The sequence below is a fragment of the Heterodontus francisci genome, chromosome 27 (genome assembly GCF_036365525.1).
Source record: "Heterodontus francisci isolate sHetFra1 chromosome 27, sHetFra1.hap1, whole genome shotgun sequence".
Lineage (NCBI taxonomy): Eukaryota > Metazoa > Chordata > Chondrichthyes > Heterodontiformes > Heterodontidae > Heterodontus > Heterodontus francisci.
The window spans coordinates 75,151,273-75,177,856 of NC_090397.1; the positions used below are offsets into that span (position 1 = coordinate 75,151,273).

General features: G+C 46.3%; 1 protein-coding gene across 1 annotated transcript in view; it reads left to right on the forward strand.

The window, feature by feature from the left end:
- Positions 1–26,584, forward strand: part of LOC137384960 (protein piccolo-like) — a 631,016-nt gene that overhangs the window by 597,507 nt on the left and 6,925 nt on the right. Inside the window, exon 28 of the mRNA XM_068059672.1 lies at positions 5,902–6,047. Coding sequence (XP_067915773.1) covers positions 5,902–6,047 — 146 coding nt within the window. The remainder of the gene's footprint in view (positions 1–5,901; positions 6,048–26,584) is intronic.

Genomic DNA, 26,584 nt, shown 5'->3' on the forward strand with positions numbered 1-26,584 from the left:
GAACCATCCATTTTTCTAAATTAATAAAGTCTGACCACACCTTATAGACTTGACTCAATAAGTCATCTTTCATAAAATGTATGGATAAAACTGGAGATTGTCCAAATGATGAGCCTCTAGCTCCAAGAACACTTTGCCCCAGATCTTGCTTCTGACAGAAGTGAAAGTGCAAGGGCTATTCCTTGCTTCCTTTCTGGGAAAAATGTAACCCATGTCCAGAGATCAACTTCATTCTTCCATTGATCATAAAGTTCAGCTTCACAAAACACTTAGAAAATCATATCCCAACACCTTACACTTGGTTTCAGTCATCTTTCTTCAAAAAGATCCCTCCAATTACAGCCTTCTTAAAAAAAAAACTCCAATTCTAATCTCCTGTCTAAAAACAAGTCTTAGTCTCCAATCTTCACTTTCAGGCAACCATTCTTTGCTAACAATATTGGAGAAATCTCCAAGCCTATTTGTGAAGCAGACACTGTGACTAGGATGATTTGGTGGAGACTATTTATTGCTTGCCATAGAGCTTACCTCTCCACTTCTAACAATACACTCAGCTAGTGCTGGCTGGCTCATTATATATACATCCGAGTAGAATTAACTAATCAACACCCAACACCTGTTCACTCTATTACCTTCAACTGCTAGGTATTTAACTTCCATTAACAGAACTTATTAGACACTAACATGATGTCGTGGAGTAATCTCATTTGGTGTTCAAATAAACATTGTAAATCCTCCAATGAGATTACTACCGAGTGACCACTCCAAGGTATCCAGTGTTCCCTCGAATAACCTTTTGAAACATTTTCCAGTTTGATCTCCTCTTCAGATAGTGGCTTATTCTGGGCGACTGCAGCCTTCGGTTATCTTAGCCACGTAGCCATTCTTCATGTCCAAATTTAGACCTTGTTAGGCATTGAATTTACAGAGCGATTCTTTGACTGCTGGAACTCCGAGAGAAATTGAATAAATTGCTCACAACAATCATTTGCACTGTTACTCTTGAGTTTTTTTCCGTAACATCAATTGAAATATATACAACACAATGGAATACTAGGCTGAATATAGAAGGTTCAGAAGGGAAGTGAAAAAGCAAAATAGGGAAGCAAAGGAAGAGTATGAAAAGAGACAGACAGCTAATGTAAATGAAATCCCAAAGTTTTCTATAGGCATATAAATAGTAAAAGAGTGATAAAAGGTGGATCAGGGCCGATTAGGGATCAAAAGGGGGATTTATGCACAGCTGAGGTATTAAATGAATACTTTGCATCTGTCTTTGCCAAAGAGGAAGATGCAACCCAGGCCACAGTGAAAGAGGAGGTAATTAATACACTAGAAGGGTTTAAAATTGATAAGGAGGTATTATTTATTTAGAGAGACAGCACTGAAACAGTCCCTTCGGCCCACCGAGTCTGTGCTGACCAACAACCACCCATTTATACTAACCCTACAGTAATCCCATATTCCCTACCACCTACCTACACTGGGGTCAATTTACTTATCAACCTGCAGGTCTTTGGCTGTGGGAGGAAACCAGAGCACCCGGCGAAAACCCACACGGTCACAGGGAGAACTTGCAAACTCCGCACAGGCAGTACCCAGAATCGAACCCAGGTCCCTGGAGCTGTGAGGCTAACCACTGCGCCACTGTGCCGCTTATTAGATAAGCTGTCCATACTTAAAGTTAATAAAGCACCAGGGCCGGATGAGATGCATCCAAGGATATTGAGGGAAGTGAGAGTGGAAATTGAAGAGGCACTGGCCATAATTTTCCAATCTTCCTTAGAATCAGGGATGATGCCAGAGAACTGGAGAATTGGAGGTGGAGGGGCGACCTGATAGAGGTTTACAAAGTCGGTGGTGGGCAAATTATTGGAGAGGATTCTGAGAGACAGGATTTATGATTATTTGGAAAAGCATAGTTTGATTAGAGATAGACAGCATGGCTTTGTGAGGGGCAGGTCATGCCTCACAAGCCTTATTAAATTCTTTGAGGATGTGACAAAACACATTGATGAAGGAAGAGCAGTGGATGTGGTGTATATGGATTTTAGCAAGGCGTTTGATAAGGTTCCCCATGGTAGGCTCATTCAGAAAGTAAGGAGGCATGGGATACAGGGAGATTTGGCTGTCTGGATACAGAATTGGCTGGCTCATAGAAGACAGAGGATGGTAGTAGATGGAAAGTATTCAGCCTGGAGCTCGGTGACCAGTGGTGTTCCGCAGGGATCTGTTCTGGGACGTCTGCTCTTTGTGATTTTTATAAATGACTTGGATGAGGAAGTGGAAGGCTGGGTTAGTAAGTTTGCCGATGACACGAAGGTTGCTGGAGTTGTGGATAGTGTGGAGGGCTGTTGTAGGTTGCAACAGGACATTGACAGGATGCAGAGCTGGGCTGAGAAGTGGCAGATGGAGTTCAACCTGGAAAAGTGTGAAGTGATTCATTTTGGAATGTCGAATTTGAATGCAGAATACAGGCTTAAAGACAGGATTCTTGGCAGTGTGGAGGAACAGAGGGATCTTGGGGTCCGCGTCCATAGATCCCTCAAAGTTACTACCCAAGTTGATAGGGTTGTTAAGAAGGCGAATGGTGTGTTGGCTTTCATTAACAGGGGGATTGAGTTTAAGAGCCGCGAGGTTATGCTGCAGCTCTATAAAGCCCTGGTTAGACCACACTTGGAATATTGTGTTCAGTTCTGGTCGCCTCATTATAGGAAGGATGTGGAAGCTTTAGAGAGGGTGCAGAGGAGATTTACCAGGATGCTGCCTGGACTGGAGGGCATGTCTTATGAAGAAAGGTTGAGGGAGCTAGGGCTTTTCTCATTGGAGCGTAGAAGGATGAGAGGTGACTTGATAGAGGCGTACAAGATGATGAGAGGCATAGCTACAGTGGATAGAGACTTTTTCCCAGGGTGGAAAGGGCTATCACCAGGGGGCATAATTTTAAGGTGATTGGAGGAAGATTTCGGGGAGATGTCAGAGGTAGTTTCTTTACACAGAGAGTGGTGGGTGTGTGGAATGCACTGCCAGCGGTGGTAGTAGAAGCAGATACATTAGGGACATTTAAGCGACTCTTGGATAGGTACATGGATGATAGTAGAATGAAGGGTATGTAGGTAGTTTGATCTTAGAGTAGGTTCAAGGTTCGGCACAACATCGTGGGCCGAAGGGCCTGTACTGTGCTGTACTGTTCTATGTTCTATGTTATGAGTGGCATGGACAGAGTGAATAGTCAGAAGCTTTTTCCCAGGGTGGAGGAGTCAGTTACTAGGGGACATAGGTTTAAGGTCCGAGGGGCAAAGTTTAGAGGGGATGTGCGAGGCAAGTTTTTTTACACAGAGGGTGGTGAGTGCCTGGAACTTGCTGCCGGGGGAGGTGGTGGAAGCAGGTATGATAGCGATGTTTAAGAGGCATCTTGACAAATACATGAATAGGATGGGAATAGAGGGATATGGACCCCGGACGTGCAGAAGGTTTTAGTTTAGACAGGCATCATGATCGGCGCAGGCTTGGAGGGCTGAATGGCCTGTTCCTGTGCTGTACTGTTCTTTGTTTTTTGTTCTTAATTACAAATTTCAAAAGAGGATGTAAAGATAAGCCCAGCAATTGCAGCCCAGTCAGTTTAACTTCGGTGGTGGAGAAACTTCTAGAAAGAATAACTCAGGACAAAATTAATAGTCACATGGACAAATGCAGATTAATTAAAGAAGGCTAGCATGGATTTGATTAACTTGCTGGAGTTTTTTGAGCAGGTAGACGGTAAAAGACTGTTCCCATTAATAATGGTACAAGGACTAGGAAACACAGATTGGAAGTTTTAGACAAGAGATGCAGGGGAATTTTTAAGGAAGAACTTTTTTACACAGCAAGTGGTAATGACCTGCACCTTGCTGCCCACAAGGGTGGTGGAGGCAGAGATGATCAATGAATTCAAAAGGAAATGGGATGGCCACTTGAAGGAAATAGGCTTACAGGATTACGGGGATTGAGCGAGGGAGTGGGACTGACTGAATAGTTCCATGGAGAGCCAGATGGACTCAATGGACCAATTGGCCTCCTTCTGTGCCATAAATGACTCTATGACTGAGGCAACAAAGAGGATCGATGAGGGCAATGCTGCTGATGTGGCATACATGGATTTCCAAAAGGCGTTTGACAGTGTCACACAACAGACTTGTGAGCAAAGTTATAGCTCATGGAATAAACAGGACAATAGCAACATGGATACAAAATTGGCTGAGTGACGAGAAAGTATTGGTTAATGCATGTTTTTTGGACTGGAGGAAGGTTTGTAGTGGAGTTTCCCAAGGGTCAGAGTTGGGACCCCTGCTCTTCCTGATAAAGATTAATGACCTAGACCTTGGTGTGCAGGGCACAATTTCAAAATTTGCAGATGACTCGAAACTTAGAAGCATTCTGAATTGTGAGGAGGAGAGTGTAGAACTTCAAAAGGACATAGACACGTTGGTGGAATGGACAGACAAGTGGCAGATGAGGTTCAATGCAGAGAAGTTTGAAGTGATTCCTTTTGGTAGGAAGAACATGGAGAGACAATATAAAATAAAGGGTATAATTCTAGAAGGGGTGCAGGAGCAGAGGGACCTGGGTGTATATGTGCATAAATCATTGAAGGTGGCAGGACAGGTTGAGAGAGTGGTGAATAAAGCATTTAGCATCCAAGGCTTTATTAATGGGGGCATAGAGTACAAGAGCAAGGAGGTTATGTTGAACTTGTATCAGAAACTAGTTCAACCTCAGCTGGAGTATGGCGTCCAGTTCTGGGCACCGCACTTTAGGAAAGATGTGAAGGCATTGGAGAAAATTTAGAAAAGATTCACGAAAATGGTTCCAGGGAATAGGAATTTCAGTTATGAAGATAGATTGGAAAATTTAGGACTGTTTTCCTTGGAGAAGAGAAGATTGAGAGGAGATTTGATAGACGTAGATAGGGTGAAACTGTTCCCACTCATGAAAGGATTGAGAACAAGAGAGCACAGATTTAAAGTAATTTGCAAAAGAAGCAAAAACGACAAGAGGAAAAACTATTTCACGCAGCGAGTGGTTAAAGTTTGAAATGCACTGCCTGAGTGGGTGGTGGAGGCAGGTTCAATCACGACAGTCAAAAGGGAGTTAGACAGTTATATGAAAAGGAAGAATGTGCTATGGGGAGAAGGCGGGAGAATAGTATTAGGTGAATTGCTCATTTGGAGAGCTGGTGCAGACTCGATGGGATGAATGGCCTTCTTCTGCACTGTAAACATTCTATGATTCAATGAAAAATGGAAGAACCATGCAGAATTCCAGGGCCTTAGTAGCAGCAGTTCAATCTGCCACATAAGGCATCACAGCTGGGCCTGAACCTGAGCGATTCCATGTACTGTTTAGCAGGGTTTATTGAATAGTAACCATGAGGGTGTGATTTTCTATTTTTTGCTCCCAGTAGCAGGAATGCTAAGGCTAATTTTAACATCCCCACCAGTCCCTATTTGACATCTGTTAAATTATGACTGACAAAGTGTCAAACCTGGTTCTTTCTTGTTCTGTCTGGCTCGGTACTGCATTGGGCAATGCATTTATTCACTCAGCGACTGGAATGATATGTTATTCTGTATATTGTGGCTGCTTGTGTGGATGTAAAAGATCTCATGGAACTATTTCGAAGAAGAGCAGGGGAGTTCTTGCCGGTGTCCTGGCCAATATTTATCCCTCAATCAACACCATAAAAACATATCTGGTCATTATCATATTGCTCTTTGTGGAAGCTTGCTGTGCACAAATTAGCTGCTGCAGTTCCTACATTACAACAGTAGGCTATCATTACATCATTGGCTATAAAGCACTTTGAGACATCTGGTGGTCCTGAAAAGCGCGATGTAAATACAAGTCTTTCTTTATTCACAGACCTGTATGTGAAATTATACATCATAAACATTTCAACACAAAAGCGAGTGTTTAAGAAGAAAACTCGGGTCTGCAGGCATGACCGGGAGCCGTCATTTAATGAGACGTTCCGCTTTAGTCTTAACCCAGCTGGACACTCCCTTCAGGTAATGTTATTACAGCATCTGTGTTTGAACATGTGATAGATCACTGGACTGCTCAGTTAATTCTCCTGCTCAATTATTTTTAAAGTTTATGGTAAAGCTTTCCATGATTTCCAGAGAAACAGTGAATTTTTAATCCTTTAGATTCTTCTTTAGTAAGAAAACAAGGGTACAGAATCTGCTTCATGCCACTCAACCATAAAAAAACCCACATAGAATATCAATGTGCTAAAGATCCTCAGCAGTCATTAAAGGACACTGTAGTAATAGAGAACAATCAAATCACCACTTCATTTATTTTACTCGGGTGCCTTTGTGAAAAGCCAAGATGCCTGATGTAAGATACTGCCAAAATTGAATAGGATGGGAAAGAAGACAAGGTCAATTAAGATTTAGTGGTTAGGTGACAAAAAACTTAACTCTTGAAGATTCGGTGAGGAAGGAAAAACCAAGGGAATTGAAGAGGTTCACAGTTTTGAGGCTTTGGAAACCAGAATAGGATGCAATGTGCTGACTCCTGATTGTTACCACAATAATTGTCTGATATGCAACATCCATCTCCTGTGAATTAATTTCTTCTTAGCTGGAATATTTTAGCTCTAAATTTCAGTTGAAGGGGCACTGACCAGAAGTTTCTGCTTTGACCACAATTAGTGACAGGGTTCATATTGAGCTAAAAATGGCACTCGTTTTCAGAAGTGTTTTTTTTTCTGAAGTTTCTACTCAAACTCATTTGCTTATCAATGAACATAAAGCCTTCTGTGAACCAGTACAATCGGACAGCATTTTAGAATGTAATTTATTCTTAACATTTTTTTATATGAAATATATGTTTGAGTGGTAAACTGGTTCAGTTTTATTAATGCAGTTGAAAATGGATTTGTCATAAAATAAAAGCATTTTAGTAAGAATATCTAGTCTTACCACCTGTGAGTAACCCAATTTTAAATAAGTGGAATTGAATTTTTAAAAAGTTAATAATTGCAATGGTATACAGTAGTCAGTTTCTTAGTAAATACAAAAAAAAATTCAAAGCTGTTAAAATGTGTCATTAGTGTTCTTGTACCTAAAAAAACACTTAATTGTAACAGCCTTGTCGAAGGCTCACTAAAGGGTGCAATTAGCAGAAACTTGTGGGTGGGGTCAGCTTCTAGCATGTTGCTTTTTAAACGAGCGCAAAAGATTGTGGAAACTAAATTAGGTCTGAACGTAATTTGTGCTTGCAATTCTGCAATCTTTTGTGGCAGATTCCCAATTTTTGGGCAAATTGCACTACCTAAAATAAAAACAAAAAAATGCTGGAAATACTCAGCTAGTCAGGCAGCATCTGTGGCGACAGAAACAGAGTTAACATTTCAGATTGATGACCTTTCATCAGAAATGGAAAAAGTTAGCGATGTAACATGTTTTAAGCAAGTACAGATGCAGCAGGGAAAGAGGGAAGGAGAGGAAAGAACAAAAGGGAAGGTCTTTCATAGGGTGGAAAATAGGAAACATTAAATGACAAAAGGGATGATGATGCAAGGCAAGGCAAAAGGGGGTGATAATGGGACAAGTATATAAATAAAAGATGTATCTACAGGAGGCGTAAATGGGAATACAGAATCTTTACCAACAACTACCATCCAAAACAAAGCAAAAAATACAAAACAAAATGAGAGCAGCAGTTATGATCTGAAATTTTTGAACTCAGCATTGAGTTTGGAAGGCTGTAAAGTGCCTAATCAAAAGATGAGGTCCTGTTCCTTGAGCTTACATTGAGTTTCACGATAGAGGATACAAAAAACATTCCAGTAATGGCTGTAAATCAGGAGGTGGAAGGTAGAGAGGAACTTGGTGAAATTACAATCACCAGGGAAGCGGTACTGAGCAAACTGATGGAGCTGCGGGCTGACAAGTCCTCAGGTTCTGATGGGCTTCATCCTAGACTCTTAAAAGAGGTGGCTAATGAGGTAGTAGATGCATTGCCGTTAATTTTTCAAAATTCACTAGATGTTGGAAAGGTTCCATCAGACTAGAAAATAGCAAATATAACCCCTCTATTCAAGAAGGGGGGAGGCAGAAAATAGGTAACTATAGGCCAGTTAGCTTGACGTCTGTTGTGGGGAAGGTGTTCGAATTGATCATTAAGGAGGCTGTAGCTGGGCACTGAGACAAACCCAAGGTAATCGGGAATTGTCAGCATGGCTTTGTGAAAGGGAGATCATGTTTATTGGAATTCTTTGAAGGAGTAACATGCACTGTGAATAAAGGAGAGCCCGTTGACGTACTGTGTGCAATTCTGGTCACCACGCTACCAGAAGGACGTGGAGGCTTTGGAGAGGGTACAGAAGAGGTTTACCAGGATGTTGCCTGGTCTGGAGGGCATTAGCTATGAGGAGAGGTTGGATAAACTCGGATTGTTTTCACTGGAACGATTGAGGTGGAGGGGCGACATGATAGAGGTTTACAAAGTTATGAGCGGCATGGACTGAGTGGATAGTCAGAAGCTTTTTCCCAGGGTGGAAGAGTCAGTTACTAGGGGACATAGGTTTAAGGTGAGAGGGGCAAAGTTTAGAGGGGATGTGTGTGGCAAGTTCTTTACACAGAGGGTGGTGAGTGCCTGGAACTTGCTGCCGGGGAGGTGGTGGAAGCAGGTACGATAGTGACGTTTAAGAGGCATCTTGACAAATACATGAATAGGAAGGGAATAGAGGGATACGGTCCCCGGAAGTGCAGAAGGTTTTAGTTTAGACAGGCATCAAGATCGGCGTAGGCTTGGAGGGCTGAATGGACTGTTCTTTGTTCTTTGTACTTGGATTTTCAGAAGGCATTTGACAAGGTGCCACGTAAAAGGTTATTGCACAAAATAGGAGCTCATGGGGTAGTGGAGTATTAGCATGGATAGAAGATTGGCTGGCTGGCAGAAAACAGAAAGTATGCATAAATGGGACCTTTTCTGAGTGGCAGGAAGCGACGAGTGGAGTCCCGGAGGGGTCTGTGCTGGGGCCACAACTTTTTACAATTTATATCAATGACTTAGATGAGGGGGAGCGATGGCATGCTAGCTAACTTTGCAAATAACACTGTCATGAAAACCCCACCAGCCAGGAATGAGGCATATTAATTGCATCATATGAACGTTAATTTTAAACTGTTGCTGGAAGGAAGAGATTACTTGTTTGAAGAGATCAGCAGTGGCTGGAAAACATTTGCATACTAAGAGAGACTGCCTGGAGACAACAGAACGGCTCCCTGATCCAATTATCCCAAATGGATTTTGATCACCAGACATTGAATGTGTTAGAAAGCCAGCATTCCAGAGTGTCTGCTAAGATGGAGAATCCGCAATCGCAGGAGTTTGTTAAAACAGCTAGTCACATGACTAACCTGCTGGCCCAGGTTTTGTTTGAAAAGCACAGGTTGGGTCAGATTGCAACTGAACTTGGACGAAGAGAGTCTCTCTCCTGGCTGGCTCTCTCTCTCTCTCTCTCTCACGAATCTCCAGATCCACTGCAGTCACTCAAGAGTAAAAAGACTTCAACATTGAAACAAGTTTTAAAGCATGTACTGGGCCCCAATGAAATAGCAAGACTTACCGGCAATTAAAAACTACATCAAACTCAAAAGACTGTAAATAAATCTGCGTGTGTGTTTATCGTGTTTGCATGCTAGCGTGGTCGTGTCGTATATTCATAGTCATTAACTGAACTAGAGTTTAAGGTTAATAAACTTCTGCCTTCCTTTTGTAAATCTAAGAAAACCTGTCTGGTTGATTTCTTTGCCTTACAATTGGAGAGCAGTGAACAAGGAGTCACTGAGGGGAAGCTAAAAACACGGTGTTTTTAAAATTAAACTCTGTTATGGTTAAACCTGGCAAAGACTGAGAGGGAACCCCTAAACCCCTTTCTCACCTGGTCGTAATAACACAAAGATAGGTAGTAAAGTGTGTTGTGAAGAGGACATAAGGAGGTTGCAGACCGATATAGATAGGTTGAGTCAGTGGGCAAAGATCTGGCAGATGGAGTATAATGTGGGAAAATGTGAAGTTGTTCACTTTGGCAGGAAAAATAAAAAAGCAGAGTATTACTTAAACGGAGAATGAACAAAGTTCAGAGAGATCTAGGTGTTCTAGTGCATGAGTCACAAAAAGTTAGTATATAGGTACAGAAAGTAATAAAAAAGGCTAATGGAATGCTATCCTTTATTACGAGAGGAATTGAAAATAAAAGTAAGGATGTTATACTTCAGTTACTTGGTGAGACCACATCTCGGATACTGTGTGCAGTTTTGGTCTCCTTATTTAAAGAAGGATGTGAATGCGTTGGAGGCAGTTCAGAGGAGGTTTACTAGATTGATACCTGGAATGTGTGGGTTGTCTTATGAGGAAAGGTTGGACAGACTGGGCTCGTTTTCACTGGAGTTTAGAAGAGTGAGGGGAGACTTGATTGAAGTTTATAAGATCCTGAACAGTCTTGACAAGGTGGATGTGGAAAGGATGTTTCCACTTGTGGGTGAGTCCAGAACTAGGGGGCAGTGTTTTAAAATTAGGGGTTGCGCTTTTAGGACAGAGATGAGAACATTTTTTTTCTCTCAGAGGGTTGTGCGACTTTGGAACTCTCTGCCTCAGAAGTTGGTGGAGGCGGGGGCATTGAATATTTTTAAGGTGGAGGTAGATAGATTCTTGTTAGGCAAGGGATTCAAAGGATATCAGATGGGAGTGTGGAATTTGAGACACAAACAGATCAGCCATGATCTTATTGAATGGCGGAGCAGGATAGACAGGCCGAAAGGCCTACTTCTGCTCCTAATTCATATGTTTGTATTAGACCATGAATTTTAGAAGGCAGAGGATAGAGAGGCAGAAGAGCAAAGGGCAAGTCTGCCAATCACAAAAGGGTGACCACCTGCCCAGAGGAAAGCTGGCAATGGGAGCATGACTCTTAGATTTTGGGCCCAGTGGTGATGAGGGGCAACACCCTCTGCAGGAATGGTGGAACCCCAGGCATCAGGAGGGCAGGGGAGAGCAAAGAGGGGCAGGAAGGCATCAGAAATCACACTCTCACCAGAGAATCTATCACCAAAGACAGAGTTACCTGAAGATGACCGAGACCCAGTGCCACAGGAGACTGACACTCCAGGCAGATGGTTACAGACATTTGTGACCTTGTTGCTGAAGACCTCGCACCTTGCACTGCTCGCCATGCTCTGCCAGTGGCCATCAAAGTCAATGTAGCCTTGAACATCTTAGCTTCTGGCTCATCCAAAGATCAGCTATGAACCTTAATGGCATCTTGCAAATGGCTGCACACCACTGCATCTCGTATGTCACTGATGCCCTCTTTGCCAGAGCTGGACAGTATATTAATTCTATGACAGACACAGAGACAGAGGGCATTGGGTTCCATCGCTGGGTTCCTCCAGGTGCAGGGCAACATCAATTGCACCGATGTGGTCATCAAGACAACCACCCAACAGATTCATCAAAGGAAGGCCTTCCATTCCCTCAATGTCCAACTGGTCTGTGACCATACGAAGAGCTTTACTGAGCTGCCATGACTCCTCCATCCTCTGCCAGTCCAGGCTGCCTCAGATCTTCACTCCATCACCCAAATTGCATGGATGGATCCTAGGGGGCAAGGGAATTAGGAGTGGCCTTCTCCTGCTGCTAATTGGTATGTTCATATGTTCGTATGGATATTCCTTGAGGAGATGGCTCCTCATCCCTCTATGGGAGCCCCAGACAGAGACACAGTGGCGATACAAACAATGCCACCTGGTCACTTGGGCAACCATTGGGCAAGCCATCGGGCTTCTGAAATGCAATTCCAGTGCCTGGACTGGTTGGGTGGCGCCCTCCAATACTCTCCTGCAGGGTCTCGGTGATTGTGGTGGTCTGCTGTGCTTTCCATTACATGGACCTCCAGAGAGCTGTGGACCTTGAGAATGGTGAGTCCCAGGAAAGAGACAGCTCATCAGAGGAGGAGCAGGAGAGGGAGGTAAGAGAGGAGGAATTGAAGCCGGAGATGACGCTAATCAGAGAGATGTCCCTGCTGCACAATGAGGTGGCCAGGCATGGCCCGGGGCGCGAAGGGCTCATTAGAATGCCATGAATGTCATGGATTTCTTGATTCAGGAACATTTCAACTGAGCTCCTCTCACCCAGGTTGGCATGGAAGGGCGTCTGAGATACCTGAGCTAACACAACCTGGAAGACCTTATCACTTTCCAGCAATGATGGAAGTACATTTGCCAGAGGCTTTGCCCTCACTGTGGAGGATCACATTATCTTTTTTACCATCTCATATACCACTTTTCCTGTCACAGCAGCAATAAAAGATGTCTCAGGTGTCTGGCTTAAAGTGCCATCATTTATACAGTGTAAAGAGAGGAAAACAGTAGATGGAGACAGTAAGAACACACCCCAGTGACCCACTCAATGCTCTGCACAATGCAAAGGCCTCTTCATGTGGCCACTTCTACTCATTGCTCCCCTTGTGGCCTAGGAGAAGGTGGAGGCAGCCTGCTCACTTGTCTCAGCTTGTGGCTTAGATGCATGTGACAGTTGTCTTTGTCATGGTGTCCATGGGGGAATCTCCAGAGCTTCTGCCCCTGCAGCATTGCAGGGGTAACCTCTATCATTTGGTCCTGATGCATAAATAATCCCTCAGTCAGGGAGGCCATGGAGATCGAGTATGATGAGAGTTCCCCATGAGAGGTGGCACTCTCATCCTTCTCTGTGACATCCTCAGCCCTATCTGGGTGCTCCAGATTCCTGGAGGACACCAGCTGAGCTGCAGCCTGCACCCCCTTTAAAGATCTCTGCACCACCAGCACCACTGACCGGTTCACGCTTCCCAGTGTCTCACGCATCCCGTGGACATCAGTGCACGTTTCCTGCATGCACTCCAAGTGATGCCGTATATGGTTCTCTGAGAAGTTGGCCACTCTCTCTATGGAGGAGCTCATGCACTCATAACCTTGAGCTGTTGTGGTGCACATGAGCTGGATGGACTCCTCCATCTTCTGCCCATGACCCTGCACTGCCTCAGGGAACTCTGACATGTGGGTGCACATCTCCTGCTGCCCATCAAGGCAGACCCTCTTTTCCAGTGACTCCTGAAGCCCTGCACCCATACCCAGCTGAGCAGGGCTGCGTCTTTCCTCCCTCCTCCGAGAGGAACTGACCAAAGCTTCCTCTGCCTCTGGCACCTCCTCCTTCCCACTATTGCCGTGATCATCACCCCGTGCCACCATATTTGCATGCGCACAAGATCCCACTGAGGCGAGTGTATCTGCGCTGGTTGACAGTGCACTTTGTAAAGTGTGACAGTGCTTCTTCATCTTCTTCTTGCTGCTCTGGGTCCTGAAAGGGAGGGGGAGAGGGTGCCCTGGGTTGGATGTCTGCCCCTGAGATGATGAGAACTAGCGTAGGAGGGTAGAAAATGCTGAGGCTGCCCAATGTTACTCAGTGCACGACATGCTATCGGATGGACTGGAGTGCACTGCACCCCATTAATAACCACATGTGCTTTGTAATCACCCAATCCACCATGAGCTCCCATTTCGCCAGGCCCGACTGCCTTCTCTTCCACTATCCTGGCTATCTCTATCGCTGTCTGCTCCATTGGGGTGATGCGGTAGAAGAACGGCACCCTCCTCCCATCTGGATCCTCTCCCGGACATTATGTGCCTGCTTCTCTTGCACATACAAAAGAGCGAGATGAGGCATTGCTATCTTCTATGTCCAGTGTTATCTGGCCCTATCCATTAGGAGCTGCATGTCTCTGTGGTGACAGCACATCGGCATTGCTATGTCTGTGAGGCCTGAGCACACACCAGCCCATGTTCAGGAGCAGCATGAACCCTGTGGCTCCTCAGGTGGCTTTTTTTTTGGAGGGTGCCAGCCTGACACCTGTCCTAAGGGTTGGCGGTTGCACTCACCTTGCCAGAATGAATGAGGTAATTGAATCTTTTACAGCATTGAATCCAGGTTTTTCTCGTCTCACTTCTGCCACTGATGGCAGCAGCCGTCTGCACCCAGGCCTCTTTGGTTTCAGCTAGCAGCCTCCTCCGGCCATCCTACCCCACCTCCTTCCACCCCCTAGGAAGAGGCCTCTGGCTGTCCTGTGACATCTCACTTCCCTCTGATGCTGTGGAAGAATTTGGCACAAACCAAATATCTCTCCCTCAGGACAATCAGCAGCCTGAGTGATGGCTGCTGTGGGGAGTCTAAATCAGTCCCAAACTTCATCTGACACACCTCCATTCCCACCCCCACTGGCTCTAATTGGACAGGAAAATCATCTCCATATCAATTAAGGGCTTCCCGACTTGAAAATTGGGACTTTAATCAGTTTCCCACCGGAGGTAGGTTTCTGACATGAAAACAATCCCGACTCCTGTTTCCTGCCTCCATGGTGAAAATTCAGCCCATGGTGTCAGACGGAGCTATAATTCTCCTGTTATCTGAATAATATGAGAAGACAGGAGGGGTCATGATTTTTTCAGTAAACAAATTACAGAAACAAGGCTTTGTGTTTGACCCTGGACAATGCTATAGTACCAGATTTTGTCCATGAAAGTTCACATTTTGATTCATAAGTAGCAAGGGTTTGATTTTATGAGTGGTTCTTACAGTGAGAACAAGAGAACTATCTGGTGAGAGGCTGAAATTCATTGCAGTTGTCTGCTATAGCATGAGGTGCTTTACTGCATGTCAACATTTTTTGAAAAAGAAAATGGAGCAAAGTGAGCAATTTTGTTGAAAAATAGTCAACATTGTGGCAGAGTTGCAATTCCTTTACCAGGAAGCACACTTTTCATTTATATAGACCACAAACTGGCCTTACCAAAATGGAATCAATCTTACCGAGGTGGCATTCATGCCATCAAAGTTCTCCAGGAAAGTGTCATGGAAATTTTCCTGGCCCTTTGGCGACAGGCTGGGAGGCGGGACGGCTGATAAAGTGACAGAAGAAGGCACGAGTGGGAGCCATTCCATATTGCCAGCGGTGGGAAAGTTGGAAGATCAGCTGCCCATTACTTCCCACCTCCGAGTGAGTTCTGCCTGCATTGGGAGAGCCTGCCACCACATGGGGAGACTGCCACCACATGGGGAGACTGCCAAGTAAAGGCTGACTGCCTCCCAGTGGGCTCTGGGGGAGGGGCCCTCATTTATGGGCACTCCATGGCTCACAGAGGGCCCCCCAGTGGCAATGGCCATCCTCGTGGCAACAGTACTGCCAGTGCTCCACAATCGCCATACCAACCCCTACCCCCGTCGATTGCCAGAGTCTGGTTGTCAGACCCCAACTTCCCCCAATCTACCTGAACTCTCTTTGAGGCCGCCCCAGCATTGAGCCATTGTTATCCTGCAACTGCAGCCTCAACAATGGCCACTGCCAGCGATATGCCGTCCTGGGTCCCACTGCCCGTCAAAGCGGGTCGCCTCTTCCAGCCCCAGTTGTGGGGCTTCTGCTGTCTCAAGAAAATTTAGTCCATGCATGTTTGGAAACCTTGGATAGTAACTGAAAGCTCCTTTGATTAAACAATTGGGTGTAAATCTTACCTCTGTTATTTTATCTTTTCCTTAACCACTATCATATGCATTGGGATTATTGCTTCCAAAATTAATTCCTAGAGCACTAAGAGACGAAGTAAATTGGGCCTCTATTCTCTGGAGTTTAGAAGAATGAGAGGTGATCTAATTAAATATATAAGATTCTAAAGGGGCTGGATTGGGTAAACACTGAGATTATTTCTGCTGGTCAGAGAATCTAAAACACGGGGGCACAATCTCAGGATAAGGGGCCGATCATTTAGGACTGAGATGAGGAGACATTGCTTCACCCAAAGGGTTGCGAATCTTTGAAATTCTCTCCCCAGAGGGTTGCAGATTCTCCATCATTGAATACATTTAAGGTTGGAATAGACAGATGTTTGGTCTCTCAGGGAATCAAGGGATTTGGCAAGCAGGTGGGGAAGTGAAGTTGAATCCTAAGATCAGGCATGATCATTTTGAATGCGGGAGCAGGCTCGATGGGCCATATGGTCTACACTTTCTCCTATTTCTTGCGTTCTTGTGTTTGAAAATGATGCTGAGTGAAATTTTGGAAAGTGTGAAAATAGATAAGTCCCCTGGGCCAGATGGGATTTATCCTAGGATTCTCTGGGAAGCCAGGGAGGAGATTGCAGAGCCTTTGTCCTTGATCTTTATGTCGTCATTGTCAACAGGAATAGTGCCGGAAGACTGGAGGATAGCAAATGTTGTCCCCTTGTTCAAGAAGGGGAGTAGAGACAGCCCTGGTAATTATAGACCTGTGAGCCTTACTTCGGTTGTGGGTAAAATGTTGGAAAAGGTTAAAAGAGATAGGATTTATAATCATCTTGAAAAGAATAAGTTCATTAGCAATAGTCAGCACGGTTTTGGGAAGGGTAGGTCGTGCCTCACAAACCTTATTGAGTTTTTCGAGAAGGTGACCAAACAGGTGGATGAGGGTAAAGCAGTGGATGTGGTGTATATGGATTTCAGTAAGGCGTTTGATAAGGTTCCCCACGGTAGGCTATTGCAGAAAATACGGAAGTATGGGGTTGAAGGTGATTTAGAGCTTTGGATCAGAAATTGGCTAGCTGAAAGAAGACAGAGGGTGGTGGTTGATGGCAAATGTTCATCCTGGAGTTTAGTTACTAGTGGTGTACCGCAAGGATCTGTTTTGGGGCCACTGCTGTTTGTCATTTTTATAAATGACCTGGATGAGGATGTAGAAGGGTGGGTTAGTAAATTTGCGGATGACACGAAGGTCGGTGGAGTTGTGGATAGTGCCGAAGGATGTTGTAGGGTACAGAGGGACATAGATAGGCTGCAGAACTGGGCTGAGAGATGGCAAATGGAGTTTAATGCGGAGAAGTGTGAGGTGATTCACTTTGGAAGGAGTAACAGGAATGCAGAGTACCGGGCTAATGGGAAGATTCTTGGTAGTGTAGATGAGCAGAGAGATCTTGGTGTCCAGGTACATAAATCCCTGAAAGTTGCTACCCAGGTTAATAGGGCTGTTAAGAAGGCATATGGTGTGTTAGCTTTTATTAGTAGGGGGATCGAGTTTCGGAGCCACGAGGTCATGCTGCAGCTGTACAAAACTCTGGTGCGGCCGCACCTGGAGTATTGCGTGCAGTTCTGGTCACCACATTATAGGAAGGATGTGGAAGCTTTGGAAAGGGTGCAGAGGAGATTTACTAGGATGTTGCCTGGTATGGAGGGAAGGTCTTACGAGGAAAGGCTGAGGGACTTGAGGTTGTTTTCGTTGGAGAGAAGGAGGAGGAGAGGTGACTTAATAGAGAAATAAGATAATCAGAGGGTTAGATAGGGTGGATAGTGAGAGTCTTTTTCCTCGAATGGTGATGGCAAACACGAGGGGACATAGCTTTAAGTTGAGGGGTGATAGATATAGGACAGATGTTAGAGGTAGTTTCTTTACTCAGAGAGTAGTAGGGGCGTGGAACGCCCTGCCTGCAACAGTAGTAGACTCGCCAACTTTAAGGGCATTTAAGTGGTCATTGGATTGACATATGGATGAAAATGGAATAGTGTAGGTCAGATGGTTTCACAGGTCGGTGCAACATCGAGGGCCAAAGGGCCTGTACTGCGCTGTAATGTTCTAATGAAAGAGCATTGTAGAGTGCTGAATTGCTGCTCCCCTAATTTCAGTGTCAAGTCACGTGTTGTATTAAATAAAAGTTAATATAACAATAGACTGGTGACCCAGAGAATTCTCTTTCTACTGTTTTTCATCAAAATACAGTACCTATGCACGGGATTTTTATTTCAATGAGAGGGCGGGAACAGGGGCAGTGATTATTTAAACCAGGATTGTCCAACCTTTTCGGGCAGAGGGCCGCATTATGATTTTTGCTCAGCCTGGGGGACCGGTGAGCAAATTTCGAAAGATAAAGGCATTAAAAATTTATCTTACGAATAAAAACAACAACAAATGTGCATTTTTGAGAAGAAGCTTTAAATGAGAAGACAAATCTATCGACTTACTTTCTCATCACTATATTGAAAACTGATTTAGTAACATGCGTGGCATTGCTTTTGCTTGCATAAATAGTCAATCTGTACCCACACACTTGATGTAGCGATGCAGAGTATTCTGGATAGATGTCCATCTTTCAGGAGTGAGATCTCTGTCTCTGAGTCTCTCTCTCTGTCCCCTCCTTTCTTTCTGTTCCCCCTTTTTCTCTGTTCCCCCCTCTCTCTGTTCCCCCTCTCTCTCTGCTTCCCCCTCTCTCTGTTCCTCCCTCTCTCTGTTCCTCCCTTTAGCTGTTCCCCCTTTCTCTGTTCCCCTCTGTATTCTCCCTCTCTGTTTTCCCTTCTCTCCCTGTTCCCCCTCTCTCTCTGTTCCCCCTCTCTCTCTTTGTTTCCCCCTCTCTGTTTTCCCCCCACTGTCTCTCTGCTTTTCCCCCATTCTTTGTTTCCCCCTCTCACTCTATCCCCCCTCTGTTTTCCCCCCACTCTCGCTCTCTGTCCCCCCTCTGATCCCCCCCTCACTCTGTCCCTGCTCTCTGTTTACCCCCTCTCTCTCTGTTCCCCCCTCTCTGTTTTCACCCTCTCTCTGTTTTCCCCATCTCTCTTTCACCCCCCCCCCCCCACACACACTTTCTCTCTCCCTCCCTCTCTCTAACAGTTGCACTGAGCAGGTGCGCTCAGCCTTGTGGTTTGTCATGGAGTTTAGAAGAGTAAGAGGCGACTTGATTGAAATATATAAAATTCTGAGGCGTCTTGACAGGGTGGATGTGGAAAGGATGTTTCCCCTTGTGGGAGAATCTAGAACTGGGGGTCACTGTTTAAAAATAAGGGGTCGCCCATTTAAGACAGAGATGAGGAGAGTTTTTTTCTCTGAGGGTTGTGAGTCTTTGGAATTCTGTTCCTCAAAAGGCAGTGGAAGCAGAGTCTTTGAATATTTTTAAGGCAGAGGTGGATAGATTCTTGATGAGTAAGGGGGTGAAAGGTTATCGGGGGTAGGTGGAAATGTGGAGTAATCAGTTCAGCCATGAACTTATTGAATGGCGAAGCAGGCTTGAAGTGCCGAGTGGCCGACTCCTGCTTCTAATTGGGTAATTTACGGGGATAAATTAAGGGTAAGTCATGGCAGGGCAGCTTGGCAACGTGAAGTGCTCCTCCTGTGCAATGTGGGAAGTCAGGGACACTTCCAGTGTCCAGGACGAACACGTGTGCAGTAAGTGTCTCCAGATGCAGCTACTTGAAATCCACATTTCGGATCTGGATCGGCGGCTGGAGACACTTTGGAGCATCCATGAGACAGATCATTGTGGATAGCATGTACAGGGAGGTGTTCACACAGCAGGTAAAGACTGCTCAGGCAGGAAGGGAATGGGTGACTGCCAGGCAGAGTAGAAGAACTAGGCAGCTAGTGCAGGAGGCCCCTGGGTCCATCTCCCTATCTAACAGATATTCCACTTTGGAGGTGGGGGAGATAGCTTCTCAGGGGAATGCAGCAAGAGCCAAGTCTTTAGCACCATGGGTGGCTCAGCTGCACAGGAGGGCAGAAAAAAGAGTGGGAGAGCTACAGTGATAGGGGATTCTATCATAAGGGGTTCAGATAGGCGTTTCTGTGGCTGCAAACATGATTCCAGGATGGTATGTTGCCTCCCTGGTGCTGGGACCAAGGATGTCACAGAGCGGCTGCAGGAAATTCTGAAGGGGGAGGGTGAACCATCAGAAGTCTTGGTATACATTGGTACCAATGACAGAGGTAGAAAGAGGGATGAGGTCCTGCAACAAGAATTACGGAGCTAGGTCGCAGATCAAAAAGCAGGACCTCAAAGGTTGTAATGTCTGTATTACTCCCTGTGCCACGTGCTAGTGAGTACAGGAATAGGAGGATAGAGAAGATGAATGTGTGGCTGAGGAGATGGTACAGGAGGGAGGGCTTTAGTTTCCTGGATCACTGGGTCTGTTTCTGGCGAAGGAGGGACCTGTACAAGTTGGACGGGTTGCACCTGAACCGGAACAGGACCAACATCCTTGCTAGGAGATTTGCTAGTTCTGTCGGGGGTGGGGGGGGGGTTTAAACTAATTTGGCAAGGGGATGGGATATAGAGTGGAGGTACAGTAGGGGATGATGCATAGTCAAATATAGAAGAGAAACTGAGTCAGTCTGGAAGGCAGAGCAAATATAGACCTGTTAAGGCACAAGTGAAAAATGCAAGGCTAGATTGCATCTATTTTAATGCAAGGAGTCTTACTAGTAGATGCCACAGATGAATTGAGGGCGTTGATTAGCACATGGGATTATGATATTATTGTTATCACAGAGACATGGTTGAGGGAGGGGCAGGACTGGCAGCTCAATATTCCAGGGTATAGAATCTTCAGGCACGACAGGGGAGGGGATAAAAGAGGAGGTGGCATTGCACTGTTGACAAAGGAGTCAATTACTGCAGTAAGGAGGGATGATATCTTAGAAGGTTCCTCAAATGAGGCCATTTGGGTAGAACTTAAAAACAAAAAGGGGGCAATCACTTGGCTGGGTGTCTACTACTGGTCTCCAAACAGTCAGGAAGAGATAGAGGAGTAGATATGTAGGCAAATCTCTGAGAGGTGTGAAAATAATAGGATAATAATAGTAGGGGATTTCAACTTCCCCAATATCAACTGGGATAGTCTGAGTGCAAAAAGCTTAAAAGGGGCAGAATTCCTAAAATGCAAATAGGAGAGCTTTTTGAGCCAGTATGTAGAAAGTCCTACAAGGGGAGGGGCAGTACTGGACCAAATCCTAGGGAATGAAGCTGGACAAGTGGTAGAAATATCAGTGGGGGAGCATTTTGGGGATAGTGACCATAACTCTGTAAGATTTAAGGTAGTTATGGAAAAGGACAAAGATGGACCAGAAATAAAGGTACTCAATTGGGGGAAGGTCCATTTCAATATGATAAAACAGGATCTGGCCAAAGTGGACTGAGAGCAGCTACTTGTAGGAAAGTCTACATCAGACCAGTGGGAATCATTCAAAGAGGAAATAGTGAGAGTTCAGAGCCAACATGTACCCAATAAGGTGAAGGGTAGGACTAACAGGCCCAGGGAACCCTAGATGTCAAGAGATATAGAGGATTGGATCAGGAAAAAAAAGGAGGCTTACGGCAGATTCAGAGCGCTGAAAATAGCGGAGGCCCTAGAGGAGTTTAGAAAGTGTAGGGTGGCTCTTTAAAAAGTAATTAGGAGAGCGAAGAGGGGACATGAAAAACACTGGCGGGCAAGATAAAGGAAAATCCCAAGGCGTTTTATAAGTATATTAAGGGTAAGAGGATAACCAGTGATTATGTCCCCCGATTTAGATTTGAGGGGGGTGATCTTCTTGATGGTTGGCCCAAGAGCTCTCTTCATGCCATCATACATTCCTCTGATGTTTCCGGTGTCTGAGGCCAGCTGAATATGACTGCATAGGTGTTGCCAGTAGTCGTTTGCGCAACGCCTAGCTGTTCTTTGTGCAGTACTTCTGGCTGCTTTAAGTGCTGCGGATGTTAAATCGCTGGGGGCTTTCTTGTAGTTCAAAAGTGCAATGCGCTTAGCGGCTATGACAGGTTCCAGCTCTTCATTATGAGATTGAAACCAGTCTGCATTTCTCTTCGCACTTTTGCCGTAGGTGGTCAAAGCTGACTCATAGATGGCGTCTCTGATGTGGGCCCACTTGGTCTCAGCATCCCCTGTGGGAGTGTTTTGAAGGGCTGTTACAAGTGAATTTAGAAATTTTTGTAACAGCTGTGGGTGAGAAATTCTGCTCGTGTTGATGCGCGGGTGGCCCTTCTGCTTGGAATGATGCAACTTCTTTGGTCTGAGTCTAACCTTGCTGCACACCAGGGAGTGGTCGGTGTCGCAGTCCGCACTGTGGAAGCTGCATGTGATTTGAACACTGTTTAAGGCGGCTCGCCTTGTGACAATGAGGTCTAGCTGGTGCCAACGACGTGATATTGGGTGCCTCCATGAAACCTGGTGACAGGGTTTAGTGTGAAAGAACGAGTTGGTGATGCAGAGGTTATGATAGGTACACAACTCAAGCAGTCTCTGCCCGTTCTCATTCATCCTTCCAACGCCATAGCGCCCAAGGCAGGAGGGCCATGAGTCATGGTCGGCCCCAACCCTGGCATTAAAGTCCCCCAGCAGGAATAGGTGTTCGGTGTTGGGGATGCTGCTAATGATGTTATGGAGTTGTTCATAGAACTGGTCTTTAGCTTCAGGTGCGGAACAGAGTGTTGGAGCATAGATGCTGAGTAGGTGTACTGGACCAGAGGTGGTGAGCAGTCGGATGGACAGTATGCGTTCCGAGCCATTTGAGGGAGGCTCTATCATGCTGAGCAAGGAGTTTCTGATGGCGAAGCCCACTCCATGCTGTCTTGGTTCTTCAGGATCCCTGCCCTGCCAGAAGAAGGTGTAGTCTTGCTCTGCTAGAGAGCCACTCGCGGGGAGGCGAGTCCCCTGAAGTGCTGCAATGTCCACATTGAGTCTACTGAGCTCGTTGTTAATGATGGCGGTCTTCCGAGAATCGTTGATTTGTGTAAGGTCTTCCGACAGGCCAGGACACATAGTTCTGACGTTCCAGCTTGCAAAGCGAAGGGCTGGTACCTTCTTTCCTTTTTTCATGTTGTTTGGTGCGGTGTATCAGTCCACCTTTCGGGCAAAGACCCTGAGCTCCAAGCACCCATTGAAGCAGGCAGACTGTGGCGGGACAGAACCTTATTGACCGGGGGCTGCCCGGTTTGAGGCGGGCGGTAGCTGTCCAGTGAGGTGCAATGACCTCTCCCACCGACAAAGGCAACCCGTGGCGCCCAGTTTCTACGCCAATTTATCTGGACTTATAACCCGTAACTGCTGCCTTCCGTGTTGTTTCAGTCGCTGTGAGGCAACTATGGAGTGACCTCTCCATGGCGCATGCCTGGGCAAATTTATGGAGGTTGAGAGTTGCCCAGTCGTCAAAACCCCCCTCCCGGCCTTTCTGGTGGGGTCCAAAGGAGTGCAGGACACGACATTTGGCACCAGTATGGCTGCAGGAACTGCCGGAAACATGCCAAAGGTGACACATGACCGCCTACGGGGTTCCGCTCCGGATTTTCTGTTAGGGTTTACTCCCTTAGCCTTGGTCTCTCCCGAGACGCCCACAAGGCAGTGGGGTTGTTGGGGCCCCTACACAGGTGTAGGATGGTGCCGGTGGGAGGAGGGGATGCAAGGGGGAGGGGTAGAGGGAGGGGGTGGGGGGGGGGGGTGCAGGGGAAGGGGGTGCGGGGTGTAGATGGTGCGAGGGGGGGGCGGGCTGGGACGGGGTTGTGAGGGGGTGAGCTGAGAGGGTGGAGCAGGGAAGGGGACGGGGGTGGGGGGGGGTGGAAGGGGGGTAAAGGGGGGGGGAGGGGGGGTGGAATCTGGTGCAGGTAATAAGCCATTTCCTCAGTGCCCACCATCGACGTCCGGAAAGCTCATCCACGTCCTTCGGGAGGTGAAGCATCATTTGGCAGACTTAGAGGTGATTACATTTGCTAAGGGTTTTTTTTTGCAGTGGTTTAAATAAAGGCATGCAGCATTGCCGACAGTGCGCTGCAGATGCTCTCCGAGCCATCTCCCGCGGGCGCTTTGAAGTTGCGGCCGGGGGGGCCGTTCGTGGATGTTTTGGGTGTTCGGGGCACCTTTTCACAGGACTTCTCTCGGGTCCTGCAGCTCCTTCTTCACCTCAATGGACTCAATCACCCCCCTCAAATCTAAATCGGGGGACATAATCACTGACCAACGCAAACAGATGGACCGCTGGGTTGAGCACTACCTAGAACTGTACTCCAGGGAGAATGCTGTCACTGAGACTGCCCTCAATGCAGCCCAGCCTCTACCAGTCATGGATGAGCTGGACATACAGCCAACCAAATCGGAACTCAGTGATGCCATTGATTCCCTAGCCAGCGGAAAAGCCCCTGGGAAGGACAGCATTACCCCTGAAATAATCAAGAGTGCCAAGCCTGCTATACTCTCAGCACTACATGAACTGCTATGCCTGTGCTGGGACGAGGGAGCAGTACCCCAGGACATGCGCGATGCCAACATCATCACCCTCTATAAAAACAAAGGTGACCGCGGTGACTGCAACAACTACCGTGGAATCTCCCTGCTCAGCATAGTGGGGAAAGTCTTTGCTCGAGTCGCTCTGAACAGGCTCCAGAAGCTGGCCGAGCGCGTCTACCCTGAGGCACAGTGTGGCTTTCGTGCAGAGAGATCGACTATTGACATGCTGTTCTCCCTTCGTCAGATACAGGAGAAATGCCGTGAACAACAGATGCCCCTCTACATTGCTTTCATTGATCTCACCAAAGCCTTTGACCTCGTCAGCAGACGTGGTCTCTTCAGACTACCAGAAAAGATCGGATGTCCACCAAAGCTACTAAGTATCATCACCTCATTCCATGACAATATGAAAGGCACAATTCAACATGGTGGCTCCTCATCAGAGCCCTTTCCTATCCTGAGTGGTGTGAAACAGGGCTGTGTTCTCGCACCCACACTTTTTGGGATTTTCTTCTCCCTGCTGCTTTCACATGCGTTCAAATCCTCTGAAGAAGGAATTTTCCTCCACACAAGATCAGGGGGCAGGTTGTTCAACCTTGCCCGTCTAAGAGCGAAGTCCAAAGTACGGAAAGTCCTCATCAGAGAACTCCTCTTTGCTGACGATGCTGCTTTAACATCTCACACTGAAGAATGCCTGCAGAGTCTCATCGACAGGTTTGCGTCTGCCTGCAATGAATTTGGCCTAACCATCAGCCTCAAGAAAACGAACATCATGGGGCAGGATGTCAGAAATGCTCCATCCATCAATATTGGCGACCACGCTCTGGAAGTGGTTCAAGAGTTCACCTACCTAGGCTCAACTATCACCAGTAACCTGTCTCTAGATGCAGAAATCAACAAGCGCATGGGTAAGGCTTCCACTGCTATGTCCAGACTGGCCAAGAGAGTGTGGGAAAATGGCGCACTGACACGGAACACAAAAGTCCGAGTGTATCAGGCCTGTGTCCTCAGTACCTTGCTCTACGGCAGCGAGGCCTGGACAACGTATGCCAGCCAAGAGCGACGTCTCAATTCATTCCATCTTCGCTGCCTTCGGAGAATACTTGGCATCAGGTGGCAGGACTATATCTCCAACACAGAAGTCCTTGAAGCGGCCAACACCCCCAGCTTATACACACTACTGAGTCAGCGGCGCTTGAGATGGCTTGGCCATGTGAGCCGCATGGAAGATGGCAGGATCCCCAAAGACACATTGTACAGCGAGCTCGCCACTGGTATCAGACCCACCGGCCGTCCATGTCTCCGTTATAAAGACGTCTGCAAACGCGACATGAAATCGTGTGACATTAATCACAAGTCGTGGGAGTCAGTTGCCAGCATTCGCCAGAGCTGGCGGGCAGCCATAAAGACAGGGCTAAATTGTGGCGAGTCGAAGAGACTTAGTAGTTGGCAGGAAAAAAGACAGAGGCGCAAGGGGAGAGCCAACTGTGCAACAGCCCCAACAAACAAATTTCTCTGCAGCACCTGTGGAAGAGCCTGTCACTCCAGAATTGGCCTTTATAGCCACTCCAGGCGCTGCTTCACAAACCACTGACCACCTCCAGGCGCGTATCCATTGTCTCTCGAGATAAGGAGGCCCAAAAGAAAAAAAAAGAAAGAAGGATAACCAGGGAAAGAGTAGGGCCCATTAGGGACCAACGTGGCAATCTTTGTGTGGAGCCGGAGGACATAGGTGAGGTTTTAAATGATTACTTTTCATTAGTGTTTACTATGGAGAAGGACGATGTAGGTGTAGAGATCAGGGAGGGAGATTGTGATATACTTGAACATATTAGCATTGAAAGAGAGGAAATATTAGCTGTTTTAGCGGGCTTAAAAGTGAATAAATCCTCAGGCCCAGATGAGATGTATCCCAGGCTGTTATGTGAGGCAAGGAAGGAGATTGCAGGGGCTTTGACACAAATTTTCAAATCCTGTCTGGCCACAGGAGAGGTACCAGAAGACTGGAGGTCAGCGAATGTGGTACCATTATTCAAGCAGGGTAGTCGGGATAAACCAGGTAATTGCAGGCCGCTGAGTCTAACATCCGTGGTTGGAAAAATATTGGAAAAAATTCTGAGGGACAGGATTAATCTCCACTTGGAGAGGCAGGGATTAATCAGGGATAGTCAGCATGGCTTTGTCAGGGGGAGATCGTGTCTAACTAACTTGATTGAATTTTGCGGAGGTGACTAGATGTGTAGATGGGGGTAAAGCAGTAGATGCATTTCAGTAAGGCTTTTGATAAGGTCCTGCATGGGAGATTGGTTAAGGAGGTAAGAGCCCATGGGATCCAGGGAAATTCGGCAAATTGGATCTAAAATATGGCTTATTGGCAGAGGGTAATGGTCGAGGGTTGTTTTTGCGATTGGAAGCCTGTGACCAGTGGTGTACCACAGGGATCGGTGCTGGGACCCTTGCTGTTTGTAGTGTACATTAATGATTTAGATGTGAATATAGG